Source organism: Thunnus thynnus, chromosome 12 (genome assembly GCF_963924715.1).
Source record: "Thunnus thynnus chromosome 12, fThuThy2.1, whole genome shotgun sequence".
Taxonomy (NCBI): Eukaryota; Metazoa; Chordata; class Actinopteri; order Scombriformes; family Scombridae; genus Thunnus; species Thunnus thynnus.
This window is the reverse complement of record NC_089528.1, coordinates 1,792,796-1,815,046: the sequence shown is the minus strand read 5'-3', so window position 1 is coordinate 1,815,046 and position 22,251 is coordinate 1,792,796. Positions and strand designations below refer to the sequence as shown.

Sequence of the window (22,251 nt, the reverse complement as noted above, 5' to 3'; positions counted from 1 at the left end):
TGTGTCATGAGTCTTATTTGCAGAGACATGTAGCTCCACATGTAGCCCGTATGATCAAAAATATACTTTGAAGATGTTTCCAGACCATGCAGCTGTTTCCCAGGGCTCTCAGTGCTCAGTGAGGCGCAGCGCAGCTGATTTGGAATGGAAGACAAAAGAATGAAAAAAGAATATTCTGCAGGGGTTGGAAATAGAAGCGAGGGATGGACGGATGGAAAGATGTCTGAGATGAAATTGCACTGCTGCTGTCAGAACAAATCACTAACTCAGAGGAGTAGCGACAAAGTCACATCCTACTGTGGTTAGTAAGGAGAACAGGAAACAAGAGAGAAGCAGAGAACAGAAACATGACTCAACACAACAGTATGAAATAAAAACAAACAGCAAGCATCACAGCTGAGTAGAAGACACCTAAACACATAGATGTCAATCAAGCAAACAGTCCCCAAAACCTTATTTATATACCCTAATATCTCCTTCATGGAACAATCATTCTCACAATCTAAGTAAAGACAGTAACATTTGATATCGAGTTTTCTCAAATTAGCTATTGAGACCGAAACAAGCTGACAGAAACAAGTAATTGTTGAATCCAAGCAAAATAGAAAGTGTTCCTACTTGCTTACCATCCTCTGAAAAACAAAATGCTGACCAATCAAGAGACAACCTCCAGTCTTCACTACCGGGACAAAACATAAAGGCCAGTTGTTAATAAAGGTACAAAGTTGCAGTGATTGGCATGAAATACTGTGAATGAAAACAGTATTTGTGTTAGAGAAGAGAAAGAGAGCGCAGCAGTGTGGTGAGTATGACACAATGTATAGTAAACTGTACACTAAAAATTGAATTTATTCTATACCTATACTATATATACACGTTATACTAAAATATGATCAAATATAAAACAGGGAACATTAGAAATAAAGCCCCATTTTTAATACGTTTCCCCCTGAGGAAAGTTTGCCATATGTCAAATTCATTTGTGGTTGTTTGATTGAACATTTTCTAAGGATTATATATGATGTAGCCACAATATCAACTGAAATATCCAAGGTCTTGAAGACTGTATTTTGACCAAGGGCACAGATCACCGGTATGGGGATATTAGAAGCAGAAGAGGAGACACACTTTCAGGGAATGTGTGTATGAGTGAAAAAAGTCAAAAGGGGGAGAAAAGTGAGTCAAGTAAGAGGAGGGGAGAGAGTTAAGGTTGATGTCTGTGTGAGACTCCCCCTGAGTGTTACTGCTGGTGTTCACTGTGAAAATGCTGTTCCAGCCTGTTATTGCCTGGTGACTGTGACTTTGCTGCTTGGCTTGTGTATGTGTGCATGTGTGCGTCTTGACAAGGACACATAGCCTGGCAGCGACAGCTGAACAGAGACAAGACAGCCATGGGAAATATCATTTCTGCTTGTTAAACACACACACACACACACACACACACACACACACACACACACACACACACACACACACACACACACACACACGTAGCCTGCAGTTCTTCTTAGAATCACTGACTGTAGATCAAACCTCTAAGGAAAGTTTTCAGTATTTTATTCATTCATGTTATATAAAAGCTTCATGGTTATACAGGCAAATTTTAAAAACTAATTTCTGCTTTGAAGAGGACATTTTATTTTTTTTATCTTATGTTAGCATGATGATACACATGATTATAATGACAGACTAATTAACATTGGTAATCTGGTATTCATAGATTCCACTTGTTTTTTACTGTACTTGTATTTGACTTGTTATTGGGGCACTGAGAGACATCTCAGTTTACAGTATGAGGGAAATGAACTGTTGCAGTGGGCTGAAACACCTGAAACTACCAGTGTTTTGAGTGAGATTCAGCCATGGACAAAATGTCCCATTAACAATGGATACCCCAATACTGTCACTCAGGGCAGGAATTATACTACAGTCAAACGACCAGTGCCGTGGATGTGTAGCTGTAATGCCCCTTCTAAAATGAACTACCCACATGGCCAGTTTGGTGTGCACTGTTTTGAAATGGCCATTGTGCTCTTGAAAATTGTGGATTTCCTCATTTAAAACTACATGGCATGCAGCGAATAAACACTCCCATCCCCGCAAATATATGTGTAATGTTAACATAAACATTAACAACTAACCCACTAGCTAACATTAGTTAACAATTAATGTTACATGATAAGTGGCACAAGCAACGGCACACTGTATAGTGTAAGTATTAATACACGTTGTGTTTTAAAGTTTACCAGTCACACACTCCTGCCAAGCTCTTGGAAGTGGTCAAAATGATTTTCTCTGGCAGTTAGCATTTATAAGACTGCCTGTTTGTCTTTTTGAGCTTCTTATCATGTGTGACAGTGGTATTTGGCTGCTTGACATTGTTTCGTAGACGCTTTGGACTCATTTTCACTCATCAATTTATTTCCTCTGTTTCAGGAAATCACATTACACGAGCCTTCAGAAACTCCCACAGGTCCAACTGGCTAACAAAACACTTTTAGTGTTGACTCCAACACACTCACTATAAACAGACTTTATGAAACTAGCCTAGCCTAGCAACATTAAGGCTACAAACAACCTGTAATGCAACACTCTGTGTAGGAGACAGTACACATCTGATGTTGTGAACACGTACTTGTCAAGCCATTAGCGGAGTTTGTATGCAAATTACTATAGACCGACATGTGTAACCGGTCAAAAATGTTCTTGGTTGTTAACCGTTATTTATCAAAGGCCAAAGTGGCTTGCACTAAAAAGGACTTGATTCCAGCCCTGGTCACTGTGTGTGGTTTTCTGAATATCCTGTTGGTGGTGTGCAAGTCTGAGTAAAGTCTGTGACAGCCAGCTGAAAAAAACAAATATGCTCTGCAAAGCATGTCCAACTTAATGCTTTATTTTTTAAAGATCAGTGGACTGCAACACAGCAGTGGAGCCATAGATATATAACACTAGATGTGACATAACGTCATATATCGTGAGATGACTGTCCACCATCTTATGTTGACATTGTTTACAATTGTCACCTATTGGTAGCAACTATGGTTGCGGCTGTGCAGCATAACTGCTTTACCAAAAGGACCAAAGAGACCACGGAGGCTGGCATCACTTTCCACACATCAATATAAAGTAGATGAGAGATTTTTTTAATTCTTTAATTTTTTTTACATATGGATCGACTAAAACTACAAAAAGTTAGTGAACTAGGTAACTACCATTAGCTGAGGTTAAGTCACCAAAGAATGGACCAGCTGAGTTCTAAGTCAAAATTGCCGATTGCTGGCTCTCAACAGCATTGATCTGCAGAGTCGGCCCAATGCATAAGCAAACTAAGCGCCTGCTTCTGGTCCCCAGCATGAGGGGGGCCCCCGAGGGATGACTCAGATTGTCTCAAAATTGGGGAATCCCCCTTAACTGTGGTACCATTGCAGCAATAACTAGTAACAGGAAGCCCTCATTGGTGTGTCTATGAGTCACAGAGCTGCAAGTTTGTTTGCATTGATTAATGTGACGGAAAATAGAGGGGGATTATCTGTCTGGGAGTGAAAAAAGAGAGAAAGAAAGAGGAGGAAGAGAAGAGAAAGCAGGGCAGTGGTAAGTGGAGCAGATAATGATGAATGATGATAAATGATTGATGATAGTAAATGGTAAGCCAAAAAGTTAGTTAGCAAATATACATGATGTCATGTAACATGTAGCCTAGCTGACGTTTTAGGAGTTGACAAGAACTTGACTAATGCTATCTAGCAAGCTAACAGGATCTAGCTTGCTAGCTATTTACCTTGAGATTATATGATTAAAATCTAATGTTAACTATGTACATTTTAGCTTTGGTATGGTTTGTGAAACTGGCCTGTGGAACTGATTAAAGTTAAGTAAATCAAATGGATTAAGTATTAATATATATTAATATATAAAATAAATATAATATAAATACAACTATATACACATATACATATACAGGCAGGTGACAAATTAAAGGAAAAACTGGTGCAGGTCTGAATGCTTGACCCCTACAGTGAGGGGGTCTGGTGGCTCTGTTATGCTGTGGGAGGCATTTTGCTGACGTGTTTGGGTCCACTTGTCTCCTTAGAGGGAAGGATCACTGCTAATCAATACAAAGTTGTTCTGAGTGATCACCTTTATCCTGATGAAACATTTCTATCCTGATAGGAGTGGTCTCTTCCAGGATGACAATGCCCTAATTCACAGGACACAAGGGGTCACTGAATGGTTTGATGAGTATGAAAATTATGTGAATCATATGCTATGGCCTTCAAAGTCACCAGATCTCAACCCAACTGAACACCTATGGGAGATTTTGGACTGACATGTTAGACAGCGCTCTCCACCACCATCATCAAAACACCAAATGAGGGAATATCTTTTTGAAGTCTTGGAGGAACACTGATTTTCATGTGAAACTGCTTTATTCAGTGTTTTTACCGGTTTTAGTTCCTGTGTACATTTGTTTTGGAGAGGAGGAGACCTCTGCGGATAATTCATCTCTTGGTAAAAACCTCCTGAACATCTGGATCTTCTGTTGTCAGAGAAACAAACTGAGCAAAAGTTAACAGCATCTCAGCTTGTAGCCCCTCCTTACGCCATGTGTCCACCGAACAGCGTTGGAGAAGCACTGATTTTTAATGTGAAATTTCTTTATTCACTATTTTTGGCAGTTTTAATTTCTGGGTCTGTTTGAAAGGAGGAGACCTCTGCGGATTATTTGGCTCCCGGTAAATACATCCTGAATGATGAACACTGAAGTAATTCTAACCAGGAGAAGCTGGTTGTTTAACAGTGAAGACAACAACACCTATGATCCCATGCTACTTTACAACGTCATCGGACTCTGTCTTTTGTTATTGTTTTTATTGAGAGACCCCGAGTGGCAGAAATTGCATATTGTGCGTTTAAAGGGTTGTTCAAATATTTCTCTTTTTAAGAAAATGTATAGAGAATGAATAATTAGACAACATGAAATTGACAAATAACAGCTTTTTTAGTTGAAGGTAAATTATTGTGTCTGGCTTTTGATCATGTTACTTGTAATTAATGGTTGTTAAGTAACTGGAATTAACAGCATCTATTTCTGTTGTTTACATATCTGTCTATGTTTTGAGTCAATGGCAGGCAAAATAAGATTTTCTTCTCCCTGCTTCTTTTCGGTCATGGAATGTGTACAAGGAAATTGAATTGTGTTTTGTTTATGAATCACATCTCATTCTGGAACTGTGCATTGACATGATTATGACATGAGTGAAATAAATAAATGAATGAAATTCAATTAAATATGAGTATTAGAAAAATGATTCATATAAGTGTTTCTGAACTGTCATCATTATGTTAACATTTGGTTAGAGACTGTCCTCCAAAGAAAAATGACACAACAGGTTGTAATGTCAGTCGACCAAAAAAACAACATATACTTACGTTTGAGTGACAGATGCCACCCAGCGGCTGTACTAATTAAGAGCCAGAGAAGTGGTTCAGTTTAGATGACATCTATATAAGTTGACAAATTTCCTCAGTTGGAGAAGTTTCCCATATCCAACTGCGAGCATCACATTTCCAACCATGAGTCAGGACAGTTTTTTAAAAAGCATAACTTCGATCGTACCTAATCAAGTGCCTAAAACTAACCAGACCTTAACCACAGAGCTGTCGCATCATACAACATCATTATAACAATAACAATGATGTGTAACAGTTTTGGAAAACACAGAGAAATGATGTTGTCCTGCTGATTAGGAATGAAATAAGTAGTCAATATCATGGCTGAGCATTTCCGCTTTGAAACTGCAGTGAACCAAGGACAGTCTCAAAAACAGATTCAGTCAGGATTTCCTACATCACAAATCTAAGAACCAATCATTTATGATTAAAGATAATTATATGCAGAATCTACCTCCTCTGGTTTTTCCTGACAGCTGATTCCAATCTGCATGGAAGAGTAGGAATCCGTCAAGTTGAAAAGCTAAGTCTGGCATATTGCTGTTTAGCCAAGCTTCCGTCAGGAGAAAAAAACACAATCCATTTTGTTATCAGTGAGCAAATGTTAACCAGAAAGAGCAATGGAATGGCTGGCCTGGTGGCATTAGCTTTTAGCTTGGATAACAGACTAACCCCTCTTCTGCTTCCGTGCACACCACTTCCTCTTGCCTCTGAGCCGTCGTAGTCTACTACGCCAGTCCGCTGCCACAGGGCATTGTATCCTCAGGAGCTGCAGTTTGCTGAGCGTCACTCTAAGCTTCAGTGGAAGTGAGGTGGGCGAGTTGTTGATAATGCTCATAAGCTCAGTTGGGTTGTACCCTCTTGACCTAGTCGCACTGGTCATGTTATCTGCACCCTTACTCATGTAAAGAGAAGAGTCCCTAACACTCTTTACTCCATAATCGGGAGCCAGAGAAGGCACTGCACTGCTGCGCATGAATATATTTGTGTATTCATAGAATCTGGTATGGAGGGAGAGGGAGAAGGTATAGATGTCATTTTAAGGATTTTAAAGTGTTAATTATACTTTTATCGTGGAAAAACCATATGAGACACACATAATTGTTCCAAGTAGAGTACCTTTAGGTGTCTTAATACATGTCTGGAAAGGATCTTTAAGTTAAGTTAAGGCTACTAAATTGGTTAGGGTTAATGAAAGATGGGTGGCCATGTACAAAAGAAATGAACAGTCTCATTGCAGACAGACATCTACCTTTTTATACACCCATAACACAGAGACAGAACACCATGTAACATGCAGGGAGGAACTTCAAAGGCAATTATTGCTTTGCACTTTTCATTCATTGCCTACTTTTTACAACCTAACTTTGTGGAAAGGAAAAGGGGAACAACAGGTTATGGAGAGTCCCTTTGTGTGTCAGTAGCTCAGCTTTATCTCTGGGGAACATCCCCAACTCCAGGAGTGATGTCCAAATTAGGAAATGTGCGTCATGTAGCAGGTGGATGTGACTCCCCTTGTTGAGACCTGCTGATAGACGTTACAGCAGAGCAGAGGAGAGACACTGAGATAGTGATGTAACTGACCAGCTTGCTGGTATTTGACTTGGGTTTTTTTTTCCTTCCCGAAAACAAATAATTTTTGAAATATTTGTATGAAACAAATATTCGTAAAAAAAAAAGCAACCTATCTGTGCTTTGCGGAATAACATATTTTAACCCCTAATTCCTACTAAGCTGTTGGCTAATGAAAATGAATATTCTACTAATATTCCTGTTTACATGTAAAGGGTTTTCAGGGTTTTCCTCTGCTACATTGGGAATGGGAATCACAAGATCTCCACAGGCAGTGAAGTAAACCAATGAGGTAAAAAACAGTCTTTCCCAGCTAATCACTCCCAGTCTGCCCTGGTGTCTAGTCACCTGTTCCCCATTCCCTTATTAGTTCAGTTAGTATTTAAGTCTCAGTTTGGAGTCAGTCTTTGTTAGATTCTTTTTTCTGTTTCATTCCTTCCTGTTTAGTGTATTCAGTTTGATCTGCTCATGTGGTATTATGTTTTGCTTCGTCCTGTATGTACAAGAGTTTAATAAAGAACCTGAAATCCCTCAGCCTGAAGTCTCTGCATTTGGGTAAAGTTCCTGCTACTCATGACAAAAGGGATATTAATGACTGATATTTATAAATTTATAGTTTCAGGCACATCCAGCACCTAGGTTGTCCAATGATGTTTACTACACTGCTGAGTGTTTTTAGTGCATCACACTGAGTTGTCACCGTCAGTCCATGGCTTCATGTCAGGATAATAACAATTCCTCTCCATCCCTGTCGTGGAGAAGGCGCGCTCTGTTTTTCCAGCCCACACTGAACAGCTCTCTACTCTCTTCTCATTCCTCTCCACTATCTGCCTTCCTGCTCCAGCATGTCATTTTGTGTGCACAGGGGTGCGTTACACAACCAGCCTGTCATGCATCTCTATCCAAGCCTTGCAAACTGTTGGCTAGTTGGTTTGTTTATAATGCACAGAGCTGACCGTAAACAGCTAAAACCAACATCTTTACTTTTTCTGAACACATCATGTAGATACAGTGTAATTATAGTCCAGCTGTACTAGTTATATGATATATTCAGTAGATATATCTATTTACAACACTAAACCAGAAGAACTACAACTGTGGTGTAGATTTGTATCAAGCTGCATGGCACGGCTCTAGGGAATTGTAGTTTTTAAAAAGTATTGGTGTTTTTTCCTAGAATTGGAAGTTGTAATTATTGAATTGAGAGTACACTTAGGTGTTTAAGGAGGATGGTAAACACATTTGTGTAATCAGATTTTAAATATCTAATTCTTAAATAGTTGAAAATTAATTTTAAATGTATCTTACCCATATTTGACCCCCATTTATTGACTTTGCTAACATGATAGCTGAGGTCAAGAGCTCTCTATAACAGTCGAATCCATGTCTTGGAACCCCTTTTTGTTGCTGAATTGTAAGCCTTCAAATGTGCACAGAGGTCAACTACAAAGGTCAGTATTTCAAAGCAGGAGCCATGTAGAATCTTCATACTGTTACTCTCCAGGCCGAGACCTTTCCAACGATGTATTTGGTTTCGCTCTATGACAAAGCTTTAAAGGCCCGGTGAAACAAAGTTTAGAGCGTCTTTAGCTTCTGTAGCTACTGTGATGTATTTCCCAGTGAAATTAAATATTTAAGCGGTGTACAATTACAAGAGGGATTTAAATAAAATCCTCTGCATTTCATTGGACCGCTATAAAAGTGGGTGGGGCTTACAGAGTTAGGCACCATACGGAGCTGCAGAGAGTAACTGAGATACAGGGGACTGTTGGCTCCACACACACCTCCCTCACCTGTTGCTAGATCAGGAGGATGACGCCGAGGGAGAAATGAATGAATTAAACCTCATTCACATTGTTTTGGAAATGAAACAGTTTTTGCCCACTGATACCCAAACACACATCTCTTCCTATCTCTCTCCATATTGCTCTGTTAGCTACTATGACCCACATATGGTGAAGTGAAGTTTTATATGATGGGTGTGGCTAGCTGCTTGCCCAAAGTCACATTTGATTGGATGAACTTTTGTAAACGCCCCTAAGTGCAGGATGAGTCATCAAACATTTGAAACTGATTTACAGGAAGAGAATACTCTGATACCGACATACTGTATTTGGCATATGATGAGACATACCAGGCCTAATTTCAGAGAGTACTTTGAAGGCCAAATATATAAAATGAAGCTTTTTGTTTGTTTGTGTGTTTGTTTGTTTCTCTCTTAAGTGGAAATAGTGACCAAAATGAGTCACCTTAAGAGATTACAATACTGCAGACAATCTAGGACATTACTGTAGGTTTGGAGGAAGGCTGGGATGCTTGGGTTGGGGTTAGGGCTGAAAAGACCGATCCCTTCTCATTCCCAGGTTGTCAAATACTGACACATGCATAGGCTGCTGTTTACACAACCCTGGAGATTTTTTGTATCTTTATGATTCTTGGTTTTGGGATTTTATGTCAGCATGACATACAGTAGCCCATTCAATCAGAATCTGTTTTATTAGCCAATGCAAGGACACAAAGAATGTGTCTTGGTGTTTGCTCCCAAAAAACACAACACAGAAGAGTAAAAATAGACATCCGCCCACAACACAATGCTCTTCCATAGCATTCTGCTATCAAAAACTGATGGAAACCACTATTTCTTAGAATCAAAGGTGAAATAATTAAAACCGATGGCCTTAAAACTAACCTATTGTATTGGTGAGTTATCAAGAACACTTTTGTCTCTTCATTGAGAAATGTTAAAGATATAATATAATTAAAATCTTAACAGGGTGAGGAAAATAGGCTACTTTCGGACGGTGGGTCACCTAGTCCACCCACCAGCCTGATGCAGACCATTTACTGTAGGCTACTGACAAAATTAAAATATAGAAATAAAAACAAGGATAAAGTCTTGTTATTATGTAGCCCAGTTAAAAATATGTTTATAAATAGTTGTCTGTGATAGATAAATAGATAAATAGGGTTTGTTAAAAGAGTATGGTTAAAATTCATATTTCTTATTGTGTTTAAAAAGGTTAAATTCATGAGTAAACATGTTAAGGATGTTAAAAATGCATACAGGTATTTTATTTTATTTCTTTTTGATAAAAAAAGCTGCTAATTAAATAGAGTGGTATCTTTCTGGAGAGGTGAATATGGTCAGATAGGTTTGTGTGTGTTACTTGGCTGACGTGTGTGTGTATGCAGACAGGGGGAGTAAGAGAGAAAGAGGAGAGAGACTAGAGGAGCGGAGACAAAAGCAGCAGGAGGTGAATGCTAACTATGCTAATTAGAATGCTAATGCGGGAGTTTTTTCTGGTGGATATCCGAAGTTGTGCAGGAAAAAGTATACATGTACCTGAGTCTTAGATTGTCAGCTCGATAATCTGTAAGAGGACATGTTTTGGGAGTAACAGATAACTTCTACCCGAAGTCTGCTGCGCTGTAGCCAACTTGAAAGAGGCTGCTCGTTAATGAAGTGAGCGGTGAGTTAGCAATGTGAACGGACTGTAGGCTGCTGCTAGCTAACCCAGCTCGACAAAGTAGCTTCGTCTGGACTTATTCCGACCTGGAAACGAGGGACAACAACCAGATATCGCTCTGAGGCACCCGGGGATGCTCAGAGTTCCTCTGGCAACGCTGAATAACCACCAAACTCCGTGAATATGCCCGAGTGCTGCCATCCTGCTCATGGACAGAGACCTGTGGACTGTTAGCTTTCTCTGGAGGATGCCAGAACTCTGCTTTATTTGTTTCATGCTCTAAACCTGAGTGAAGCGACCACTAAGTTTTTGATCCCTACGATCACAAGCACCGCATCAGGCCTGCAACGCTTTTATTTTATTTTGTTATATCCTTTTTGCCGGCTTAGCATAGAGTGATAATGTGTGTGTGTGTTTGGTCACTAAAATAATTCAGTGGACAAATAAAAGCATATAATTTAAAGTTGGAAAGGTAAAAAGGGAAAACTACTGTGTGACTTGTGAAACAAAAGCAGTGAACACTCCTGGTATTTAATTTAATATTATTTTCATTTAATTTTGTTTAGAATTAAAGAAGGAAATTATTGCTTCTAATTTGAAATGGTTTCTTAGTGTGTTTATTATTTCAGAGGTTAAAAGCTATACAGCCTTCATACTCAATACCAACTTATATTAGAGTGTGGTATTGTACTGTGTTAAAGGGTTAGTACACTCAATTGTTTGTTACACTGTGGTCTCACAATAAGGTATATTCAAGAGGTATAGCATGTCCAAAGTGACCCAAGCAAAAAACATTAAATTAATCAGAGATAATATAACATAATATAGAGGGTAGACGGGCTACAATTAGATATTGATTATATAGTGGTTATAGTTAAAAATAAATAACAAATGAGAAAAAACAATACAGCTTCTGTGCTCCTGAGTCCCACCTGGCAGAAAAAAACCCAAATGTGGTGCAAGCTAGAAACATACTTACAAATTTAATACCTTAGTTTTGAAATTCATGCTGAGTGCTACAAAAAATGAAAAATGTGTGTGCATGTACACAAATCTAAAGATTACATTTTGTGACTATTTCACAAACTGCCATGAGACTGGGTTGACTGAGAACTGTTGTCTCCAGTGTCAGTGTTTTTGCATCAGCATAACAACATTACACCACTTCCACTTTTTCTCCTGACAGAGAACGGTTATCACAACCACAGGAGGTTGCTTATCAGAAAACCTGCAGTAACTGATTCTTTGGCCATTTGGGGGCAGCACGAACCTGTTAGCAAACATTTGCTTATTTACATATCCAGCAGTTGTGGAGGAGCATTATCATTCATTTGGAGTTGTGTTTCTGTCCACCTGGTGAATGCAAATCCAATATTCACTCATTAGCTCTGTTTTTGTTCTCTACCAACCCTTGAGGGAAATATCTGGCTCTTTAGCTGCTAAATGCTACGCTATGTTCACCAGCTTGTCGCTAACTGTGTCTGTTAGGCATGTGGTGCTGAGCAGGTAGTGTACAGTGGGTTTTTAGAGCTTTTTCTCTGAAAACAGCTGCCTGCAGCGGTTGAAAACAATGCTATGAGAGCGCTGAGAGTCAACCAAAACAGTAAAGTTGCAGCTAGATTGCTAAACAATGAGCTAAAACTCACTAGAAAGCTCTGTGAATCCGATAAGAGCTGCAGATTCACTGACAATTCTCTGTACGTTCATCACTATAAGCATGCACAACACATTACACACTGTTATTTGATACCTTGTTATTGTAAAAATATCTATTGTAACTGTTACTTCTGTTTGCTTTACCTCATTGCAAGGGAGACATGGCCAAAACTTGGTAGACATAGTAACAACACAAACAGTTAAAACAATAATAAAAACTTGTAACAATACTAAAGAGACAATTAATATTGGAGTCATTTACCATCGAATTTTCAGTTGTCTTCACAACTTATCAAGATTCTTCAGTTTCATTTCCTTCTGCAGTCTATTCCAAGTGACTGGACCAGAAAGCATATGTGTCCAAACATCAGGGACAGAAACAAACTGACCAAGTCTAAAATAGTGCAGTCTGAACACATGGCTCCATTTTCATAAAAAAAAGATCCTGCTTAGTGTGGCTGTTAAATCACACGATTTTATAATGTTGATTTTGAAATGATGTCAGAATATTTTATGACAGTGTTGATTTTAAAATGATGTGACATCAAGGCTGTATTGCTCCTTCTTTTTCTGTCCACTAAGCCCACTCATCTTTGTTCCAAGTTTATAAAATCACATTTATTGGCCATCACACCATCCCCCCCCCCGCCCTTTTTTTTTCTCTCCCTCTCTCTCGCTCCCTCCCTCCCTTCCTCTTCCCTCCAGCTTTTGAAGTGGCGAGCATGGGAGGGATTAGCTTCACTTTATAGTCAAAAGGGGGAATGTGATGATACAAGAGAGGATGTAACTAATCAGCAGCAAGCTGTAATCCTCCGGGACTAGACAGGACAATACTGCTGGACTCCAACTCCCCGCTCAGGAATGTATGACAGGACAGAAAAAGCTGCAACCACTGACCAGGGCAAATGTGACTGAATACTGTACACACACTGCTCTGCCAGTTTACTTGTATTAGTCATGTTGTGGGGACAAAATTCTGTTCACACAGTCACTTTGGCCCTATATACACATACAGTATGTGTCTCATATCCAGATAAAAACCAGAGGTGTTTCAATACTTTTGTTTAAACTTGACCAAATACATTCTATCTGATATCACATATACTGTCTGGTGTGTCCCAGGCTATCAGGCTTGGTCTTTCTCCAGTCCAGAGGGCATAGCCACAGGAAGTAGAGGTGCTGTGGGTGCTGCATTTTTCTCTGTTGCGTCTGGCAGGAATATGCCCGACACATGAACTGTGAGAAGAAGCCGGCGTGAGAAGTGTAGCTCACAGACCTGGTGGACACTTACAGGCCAGTTAGAATTGTCTGACTATCCTGTCCCAAAACATAACCACACTAAAATTCATGTCTTTGTGTAATGATAGCTTTAATTATTTACTATATCATAGGACATTGCATTTAGGCAGCAAAACAGTTGTAAACTTGAGAGGACAGAGTTTCCTCTCATTCTTCAGCTTCTTGTAGAGCCTTTTTGGATACTTGTCTTGGTCCTGCTGTTCTTTCTGCACTTGTTCAATCTGTAAAAAGCCTTGCTTGCATGCAGTCTGCTACTGTGTTGTGTAAAAGGAAATAGTATGCTCTAGTTCTTCTTCACTGGTGGTGGGCTTACTGCCATCTACTGATCCCTTCTATCTACTAATACCTCCTGAACCCCCCCCCCCCCAAAAAAAAAACAAAACAAAAAAAAACATGTTTACCTTTGGACACATAACACAGAAGGAATGAATGCCATAAACTGTATCTCCTGGATGCCAAAATGTACAATTTGTTACATGTTTGAGTTATGTGACAGTGTCTGGGATATTTAATCTTCCTCCCTTTTGCTGACAAACACTGGCCTGCACTGGCTGAAAATAATGAGCTCTCTTTTTTTTTCCATAACAGAGGAGTAAGCTGACTAGAGCAGAGATACTTTTTGACTTGACAAGAGAACTTTTTAGCCTTCATCACTGAAATGCATTGTGATGCCAATTGGTTGCAGCTCATAGCACTGATCTCCATCCTCAGGCAGCTGAAATGTCAGCGAGTGGGGGTTGGTGGATGGGGAATGTGAAAATGCAGTGTGCAAGGAGTTTTTAAATCTCAGCAGAGAACTGACCACAAAGTTTTTACGTCACTGGAAATGTTACTCTCTACAACTTTATCAGTACTATATTTTAAAACTATATTTTCTCAACCACTTATTTGGAAGAGCAAACTAAAGTAAAAGCACGAGACATGAGCTGTTATTGTCCGTTGCACTGTAAAACTTGGTGCAGGGATAACCACAAGGCAGCTCTGCAAAATCTAAAGGACCTTTACAACAGACAGTTTGGGTGATGACTTTAATGTTTTTAGCTGCACTAGCAGCATTGCTCTGGAGATGTCAACATCAGTCAGTCCACCAGTTTAGCCTTGACTGATATCTCAACAACTATTGGATGGATTGCCATGACATTTGGTACAGACAGTCATGATCCCCACAGAATGAATCCTACTGACTTTGGGGATTCACTAACTTTTGACAGCAGGTCCAAGCTTAGTTATCCAGAGAAATATCAGAGTTCAACTGGAAGTTTGTTGGCAAACTCTGATGATCTGAGTGCTCCTGCTCCTTGTCTTGCTAAGTGTAGACACAGCTCTTGCAATAATGCATCACCAGATCTCAGTAATGATGTTGGTCACTTGACTGACTTACAGGGACACAAAACGGAACTGAACAACTGATGAGTTACACTTGTGCTTTTGCTGCAATGGCAAGTCAAAAACAGTCTATTGGAATAATTATCATAACTACAAAAATTCACTAACATGGGTGCAGGTTTCTGATTGGTGGAATGAGTCCACCCAGGCAGTCATTCTCATTCATTTCCATTCATTCATTTAATCTGAAGTTTGAGTATCAAATATCAAAATGATTCATCTTTCATTCAGACTATTCTAAGCATTTAAGTCATACCAGGCCAATTTGTTTACATGTTACAGTTACTAGTCAATTGTGAATGTATTAAGTTAATATCTAACTTTATGTGAATTTCTTATAAAAAAAAAAAAAAAAAGGCTATAATGTAAAATAAATCAGTGATGGTTGAGGGAAGCATTTGAAGCAACAGTTTGGGGAAATTATCAGGATGCACCTGCTGCTGAAATCAGCACTGATAGAAACATGTGGTGCTGTTGAACAGAAATGAACAGTATATGTAGGAACATCTGTGGAAATATGGAAATTAGTAATAAAGCCAAAAATGTCAGTATCCTGCATCCCTATTTTATGTTCACTAAAAATATCTGAAAGCTTGATCTTGATTTTTTTTTCTCCTTTACTTCTAATCTCACTTTAACTTCTCAACTGTGCTCAGATCAGAGTTTAATAAACGCCTTCTTGCACTTTTATTTGGTTGTGATTACTGTGAGGGGGCACAATGAGAGTATGTACTAGTTCTGATGTACTAAACATGAAGTCACCATCACCTAATATAGTCACTTACTCATTAGCTTTGACCCTCAGGACATGTCATGCATTCATTCAAACATTCATTAATTCACTCAGTCGTACATGTAGAAATGCATTTACATATGACTTAGTCATATTGCCTTATTATAAAGTGTTAACAGGAATGTCCTCAAAAATGGAATAATAGTCTGTTTGTGTGTATATGTGTGTATATATATACACACACACACACATTGCTTTAGGGTCTCTGACTCATGGAAGCACGTGTCTGTAAATCTACATTAGCTGACTGCATCAAGGAGAGAAGGATTATTTCCTCTGAGCAACGAGGTAAATCCTGAGCTACTGTAAATCTCACACTGTTTCCTTTCATTAGAGAGTATGTGATCTTGAAACACTTGGTTTTAAAATGCATCTTGGGTGATCAGATCACAGTTGGACTGCGCTAAACACGAACAACAACCAAGACACATTGTGATCTGATCACTCAAACACACTTGCCAAGGTGGTCTGGGATGCATTTGACCACATCTTTTGTAGTGTAAACGTTACTGTGGCCTGATGGGTCCCTGAAAAATACCTCATCAATGCAGGACATGGTGGTGGTTTTGGTGACAACGCACCAATGCCAAATGACTTTGTCCTGCCAATCTCAACAGTTGGAATAGCCAATGTATGTATATCAGTTCTTGAAACATTTTTGTTTTCATAGCTAGCCTGTATGAAACAAATCTGACTGACATAATAATTGCGTGGGGTCCTTGGACCCGCCAGCAGGAGTGATGTAGGCAGTAACAAAATCTGAACACAAGTGTTCAGCTGGAGACGCAGGTGTGAACAGCGTTTTGTCTAGGCTGTCTAGTTGTGTTTGGATCACCAAAACGCATTTGGTGTAAACAGCCTCTTAGATTTTTTACACTACTAAAGCTTTTTGTTATTTTTAGCTATTACTGATAAACAGAAATTGGTGATATTTGATTTGATACAGTTAAATATTAGTGATTATGTGTTTGGCAGGAGTCATTCATGTCTTGGAGATGTATGTATGTATGTAGCTCCAATCCTGGATTTTACCGATTTTGATATCTGAGAATTTAGAAAATCTGATAATATATTGGACATAAATACATAACATAAACAAATATTTTTGATTAGGATCACATTTTTTTTAAATAGTGACCCAAATATGTAGTGAACAGGACAATTTACAGTATAAAATAAACCTGTCATTGCTTCCTGGTGCACAAACCTCGTTGGTTTTATTATTACTTGTCAGATGACATATACGTTGCTACTGATGTATCTTAAATCAGCTATGAGATAATGTTAATATCTATAATAATTTTAGATAATCGATAAGTCAGTCGAGCTCTATAAATATGTTTTGTATGTACAGATATTATATGATAATGCCTCTGGTAAACACATTTCAAATAGCTGAATTGATTAGAGTATGAAAAAGAGTGGCAGTGAATGGAAGAGCGAGTATGCATCCTGCTGAAAACACACACTGACACTGTGATGGGCCACAGCATGACAGCAGCTAATCCAGTCTTGACAGCACTTTAAGCAGCGAAAACACACATGAAATCCCTTTCCGCTTTTCTAACTGCAGTTTGGAACAAGCACATATTAACATGGTGAAATGCATTAAGCACATATCACATCATATTTGTCTTCCTAATTTGTGTATTCATATGTTAAATAGGTATATAGCATGCCTGAAATAAAGACTGGGCTAAACAGAATAAATTTGTCACTGCCAGCCAAACCCACCATTACTTTCACACAGTATGTGTTCATCTGTGAAGGGAACAACGCCATTTTAAATTCCACATGCATCGTTCCTCTTGTCCTAATGCAGGGTTCAAGTCATAATTCAGACCGTGATAATGAGCATCAGAGTTAATGTCAGCTTCCTCACAGAACTACAGTACATTATATGTGTCAATAGATTTGTGCAAAATGACAAAGCCACCATCACTGGCAGTTACATCAAAATAAAATCACATATTGACACACATAATACAGTCCACTCAGCTAACTGAGGAGGAGCTTCACACCATCCATATGAACCTTATGTTACTTGTTAACAAACCTCTACAGATATGTACAGGCTAACACTATAAAAATAGCCGATTGAGACTATTTATCTGGTGCGATTTAGGGAGCTCGTAATGAGCAAGTTTGAATAACGAGAGGCTTTTCCTAATCTGCTGACATTGCATGAATGTAGCATTAATAGTTCAAATCATAATTAGAATTTTAAACAAACATGCATATCCAGACACCAGCCACTTGTTATGAACATGTAACATGTTTGCTGTTTCCTGGGGATGATGACGTTATTCTGCTGTAGATGGCTATGCAGTTCAAACACTTTTTACGATTGATTCAATTTCATATATATTTATACAGTTTTTCTAGTAGTCAATGCTAATAATATCCACACTGAACACTCTGAATCTGTCACATTCTAGCATCCCTTTGCTGACTGAAAACTGCATTTGACCTTCAGTGTTTGTTCATGTCCAAACCTTCCTGATACAACAAAAGAGACACTATAAAATCCTGTTCTCTATACAACATTATACACAACACTGGGAAAGTTATCTTCTGACAAACTGGGAGTGACTAAGATATTGTAACAAACTCTTTTCACAGGAATGAGACACATGGATAACATCACTGACAACTCACTAGTTATAAACAGAGATACAGTAAAATTCAAAGTCTGTCCTCTGGTTGCAGTGTTTTGCACACACTTGAGCCTCCTTGCTGTATCACATGTTACATTATGTCACGTCATGTTACACTACTTTGTTTAATCTTACCTTCCAGTTTACCTTTGCTGGAGTTGTTCCCTGTCCGCTCCGTGGCTTTGTCTACCAGGGCTGCAGGGTGTGTTTTCCCATTTGGTCCTTGTCCTAACCCAGGTGAGGAAGCCTGGCTCTGGCTCTGAGCTGGTATGGGTCTCTGGATCAGGTTTCCCTCACTGCCTGCCCTCATCAGCCTCTCTCCAATGCGCAGCATGCATGAACGGTTACCCTGCAGCTCTTTCCTTAAGTTGGGGCTCTTGGACCCCGCTGATGCAGGTCGACCCAGACGCGGTGAGGACTTGGACATCTTCCCCGCTGGGCTGAGCAGAGCACTGGTTAGATACTCCAGGGTTAGTCTGTGTCCCTCCTTTGCCAATCCCTCTATGTAGGATTGAGTTCTTTCCCTTATGCTTTATCTAATCTTTCTTTGCTTCTCTGTGTGTCTCTTTCTCTCTTCTTTCTTGTCCCCCTTCTCTTTAGTCACTTCCTCGCTCCTCTCATGCACAGGTGAAGGACGTTAAAGATGGACTTTGAGTGTGTCAGGATCTCTCATCCAATTGTCTTCTTTCTCTTTGGAACATAAAGAGTTTATGTTTTTAGGATTGTCCTCTCCTTCTGTGTGCTTGCTTCTCTCTCTGTGTGGACGTTCCTCTGGTGTGTTTGTCTTTTGTAAGTTGTCTCGTTTCCTGGACCCCTACCTTCTTACTGTATTCTCCTGTGCCCTTCTGTTAATCTTACCTCCTATGGCAGGATGCTGTCCTCTGGTCTTGTCGTCCTTCTTCGTCTCTTTCCAGACCCTGCTATCTCTGACAGTACCACTGGACCGTCTCTGTGTTTAAGGCAATGTTTAATATGCAAAACTGTGGTTGTTCAGAGTTTAAAGCAAGTTCACAGTATCTGTATTATTCCCTCATCCTCCTCTCCTGCTGTCTCTCTGTCAGAGTGTGCTCCCTATGTGAGCCTCAACTCCTCTGGGAGTGCTCTCTGTCTCCCTACGCTCGCTCGCTTGCTCGCTCTCTCTGTCTCCCTACGCTCGCTCACTCGCTCTTTCTGTTTTCTCTCTCTCTCTCTCTCTCTCTCTCTCTCTCTCTGTCTCTCTCACACACAGAGATAGTGGCAGGCAGGGCTTTAGTGGTCAGAGCAGAAATACAGGACATATCCTACATTTACATCAATGCTCTGAATCAGGACTCAGACAGGCTGGACATCTTTCAGAAAATAAAGGACTTTTTAAAACGGTGTGATCACAGTGAATGTGTGGTAATGGGGGAGATTTGAATTGCACTACAAATTTCACATTAGACAGAACAGGAGATTCAGAGTCAGGTGTAGTAGATATATGGAGGATCAAACATCCACAGGATAGGATTTACATGTCACATAGTTTCAGTAGTAGCTTATTGAACAGTTACATTTACCTAGTAGGGTTCACTGACCATCACTTAGTCACATTCGATTTTTATAGCTCACCAACAACTAAATGCAGCTCAGACTGGCACTTTAATGTTAAGCTGCTTCAGGACAGCGATTTCTGTCAGAAAGTTGAGATGTTCTGGGGAATCTGGAGAGGAAAGAAGGACTTTGAGTCCCTAAGTCAGTGGTGGGAAGCGGGAAAAGCACATATACGAGTTTTCTGTCAACAGTATACAAGTCAGTCCACAGTGAAAGTCAAAAGAGTCATTCGGGATTTAGAAAAAGAAACCGGATTTGGAAGACAGTCTCTTCACACACAACAGCACAGGTTTGAACGCTGCATCAGAAAGCTGTGATGACACCGGGGATGTCTCAGGTTCTGTCTTCTGTCAGCCTGAGATCCAGACTGAGAGAGGCTGGCTATGTTAGCTGGGTCATCTCATGAAGACCTCCATCACCCATCTAGCTGAATTGTTTTACATCAGATCCAGCATACTGCTGCTCAGGCTCATGGAGGAGGTCTGTGCTTCCCTGCCAGAAGGCCTCAGTGTTTGCTGACGACCATACTCCAACGGACCAATGAGATGATGAATATGAGTATGTCTTTCCTCCTCTCCTGCTGTGGGACAGTGGTAAGATGAGGAGGGCATCCTGCTGTCTCTAAAGACCCCAGAGTCAGCTGATTTTGAGACTCTGGGGGGAAAAGCAGCTTATTAAATCAACATGAGGGTTTCAAGTTTATGCTGCCTGTCAGGGGTGAAGGTGTCGAGGTGTACAGAGTTTTTTGACCTCTCTCACTGTACAAACCCCTGTTGATAAACGGACGGGTGACCTCCAGTGGAGGATTGTAGATGGGGCTGTAGCTACAAACAGGTATCTGGTGCACATCGATCCTGGCACAGGGGACAACTGTCCTTTCTGCTCGCAGACAGAAATGATATACCATCTGTTTAATCAGTTAACTATTCAGCCAATTACAGTCCTGGTTTCAGTGCTTAGGGGAACATTTTCTTTTTGTCTTTTTATCCATGGTCCACACCACTCTGCAAAGAAAAAAAATCACTTATGAATATATTTTGGGACTGGCCAAGTTAGCTATTTGGAAAACAAGGAAGAGCTGTGTGAGGGGTTAGATGATGTGGTTCTGATGCTGACTGGGCTGCTACAAATGACTACTGTTTTTATTGATTTGTGTTTTGTTTATTTCATTTGTCAGGTTTAATATGAACTCCTGCTGAATTGTTGTATCCTTTAGTAATTTAATAAAGCCATTTTTAAAATTTATTCTCTCTTTCTTTCTTTCTTTTTTTTATCTTTTCCATTTTTAATCCCCCTCTTGCTCTCTGCTCTCTCTCCTTGCCTGGCTGTGTTGCTGTTCACATGTTGGCTCTGCTGTTGTCAGTTTACACCATGCTAAATCCATCTCGATGTCTCAATACTTACATTAGCCTAAACTACAAACTGTTATCTTCCTTGCTTTCAGCCCAACACTTTTTTCTACTTCCTGTCATTCCTCTTTTTCTTCTTCTTACAGTCCAATCCATCTTTAATCTTATAGTTAGCTGGTGGAGTTTTTCTTGCAAAAATGGGATCTTTTATGGGGACATTTTGAATTGATATGAGGTAGTGGATCTAGCAAATAATACAATGACATATGTATTGATCCCATGTAATTATAGCACACTGACAAATGCACAACCATTATGCCAAACTACCAATACTGCAAGTGGGTTTTTTTATTTTTATTTTTTTAAATGTAATGTTAACACAGTACTTTTGAGAATAGTCATGATTTTGCCTCTTTTATTATTAATAATTATCATTGTGGCACAACATGAAAAATGAGACCCTCTTCCCAGTTCCTGAGAATCACCAGCAACAAAGAATTTTGCAGCCCTTCATGTGTTTATTTCATATTTTTGGCTTTAGGGTGGATTAACAGCAAAACAACAAATAAAAAGAGAACTAAAGGGTAATCAACCGAAATTACCTTTCAAAAGGAAAGAAAGAAACAAATATATATATATATATATCATCACATTCATACCTGACTCAGAAATCAGTGTTTGGGAAATTTCCCACTTCATTCGGTCAACCGCCTCCATGTCAACTGGAAAGTCAGGCTTCTGTCCATTCAGTACATGCTCTGCTACCTTGAATACAGATTGGAGTGAGTTGTCTCATCGAAAGAGATGGATTAACTGAAAAACTGGAAAATTTACTTTACACACCAGCACCCTTCATGATGTGGTGTCTTGCTGGTGAGGGTGGGAAATTGTGTCACATGACCACCTGGAGATGTTGATGTTCCTCCTTCTGATGAAGGCTCTACATCGTGAAGATAGAGGGGTGAAAGTATGAGATGCTGCTTTGTTGGCTATAATAGTCTGCCACAGCAGAGATATGAGGTGCACCTAACAGGGATTATCCAAGATTT

At 39.6% G+C, this 22,251-nt stretch overlaps 1 protein-coding gene across 2 annotated transcripts in view; it reads right to left on the bottom strand.

The window, feature by feature from the left end:
* Positions 1 to 20,858, bottom strand: part of si:ch211-207d6.2 (sickle tail protein homolog) — a 118,641-nt gene extending 97,783 nt beyond the window's left edge. For both annotated transcript variants that reach the window (XM_067604800.1, XM_067604801.1), the window contains exon 1: positions 18,417 to 20,858. In XM_067604800.1, the coding sequence (XP_067460901.1) occupies positions 18,417 to 18,708 (292 nt within the window). In that variant the 5' untranslated portion in view covers positions 18,709 to 20,858. The remainder of the gene's footprint in view (positions 1 to 18,416) is intronic.
* Positions 20,859 to 22,251: the final 1,393 nt, after the last annotated feature.